The 1,157-nt window shown below is 39.5% G+C and overlaps 1 protein-coding gene across 1 annotated transcript; it reads right to left on the bottom strand.

Annotated features, from left to right (window-relative positions):
* Positions 1-1,157, bottom strand: LOC131435805 (isochorismatase domain-containing protein 1). Its single transcript, XM_058604018.1, has 2 exons — positions 891-1,157; positions 1-630 (listed from the first exon to the last, which is right to left on the bottom strand). Exons 1-2 carry the CDS (start codon positions 1,020-1,022, stop codon positions 160-162), a joined length of 603 nt encoding a protein of 200 aa, XP_058460001.1. The 5' UTR covers positions 1,023-1,157; the 3' UTR covers positions 1-159.

Genomic DNA, 1,157 nt, shown 5'->3' with positions numbered 1-1,157 from the left:
TTATCATTTCGATACCTTTTTATTCTAATATATGAATACGGCTTCCATGATTCAAACAACATACTTTCAAAATGCTTTATAATCACAATTTCAGAGAAGACGTTGTACATCTTTCAAATCAAAACATAATCTACAAAATCTTGCCCCATCAACGAAGGATCAAAGTTTGCTCAGTCCGCTATCGGCCGATGGATCACGAACTAAGCCTTTAATTTTATTAAAAGCCGGATTCTTGGCATCCTTCATCAGCTTGAAGATAACATTTTCACTGGTTGTGACAAAGCACCCGATCTGCTGCAATCGTTCCAGAGCCAATTTCAGGTCCCCTTGCGAGCGAGACAAGGAACAGTCGGCGACCACGTGAACGGTATAATCGTTGTTCCGTAGATCCATGGCAGTTTGTTCTACGCAAATGTGAGACTCAAGCCCAAACAGAACCACCGTTTGGAGATCCTGCCCATAGATGTCGCTTATTTTCTTCTGCACCTCCGGTATCATCATGCTGAACAGAGTTTTAGAGAAGACACCCTTGGCGTGGGAAATGTCCAGATCTTTTACGATATGGCCCAGCTTCTCCGGATAGTGCTCAGTGACGATCAACGGGACGTTCATTATTTTGCCAGCTTGAAGCTAGAAAATAAAACTGATTAAGTACAATTTGAGTATTTCAGCTGGTTTCATGTTCTGATATCACAGTGCCTTATTATCAGATTTTTAAAAACAAGCTTATCAAAACATCGCACCGGGTTTGAATCTTGGATATTCAAATGAGGAGTGCTTATTTTTAAATGTGTTGCACTAAGCTCTTTTAAACACATGATAATTTAATCAATTTGTAGCTATCTCGCAAACCCAATTCTTCTACGAATAATTACATAACATTTGCTTACCAGTTTGCTCGTATTTTTGACGACCGAATCAAACATTTGCATTCCTGGTCTGAACTTTTCCTGTAGGTCGCATAGCATGAATAATGTCTTCTTGACGTCCAAATATCCGAGTTTGCTAAGCTGCCGGGCCATGCCTGCTAACAAAATCGATTTAATAACTTTTACTCAAAACTAAAATAAACTGATGATAAAAAGCTGAACCGGGAAACTGCGACGTGTTTTGTTATTCTCCTGACCGAAGATGGATCATAACAAAACATCGCGTTT

Source organism: Malaya genurostris, chromosome 1, assembly GCF_030247185.1.
Source record: "Malaya genurostris strain Urasoe2022 chromosome 1, Malgen_1.1, whole genome shotgun sequence".
NCBI classification, from domain to species: domain Eukaryota; kingdom Metazoa; phylum Arthropoda; class Insecta; order Diptera; family Culicidae; genus Malaya; species Malaya genurostris.
Note: the sequence above shows the minus strand (reverse complement) of the source record. Positions and strands in the feature narration are given on the sequence as shown.

What these genes read in the sequence shown, in the direction of transcription:
- LOC131435805 (XM_058604018.1), bottom strand. Translation starts at nt 1,022, where the DNA reads ATGGCCCGGCAGCTTAGCAAACTCGGATATTTGGACGTCAAGAAGACA. An exon ending in TCAAAAATACGAGCAAACTG is followed by an intron (nt 631 to 890) that starts GTAAGCAAATGT and finishes TTTATTTTCTAG; the next exon opens with CTTCAAGCTGGCAAAATAAT.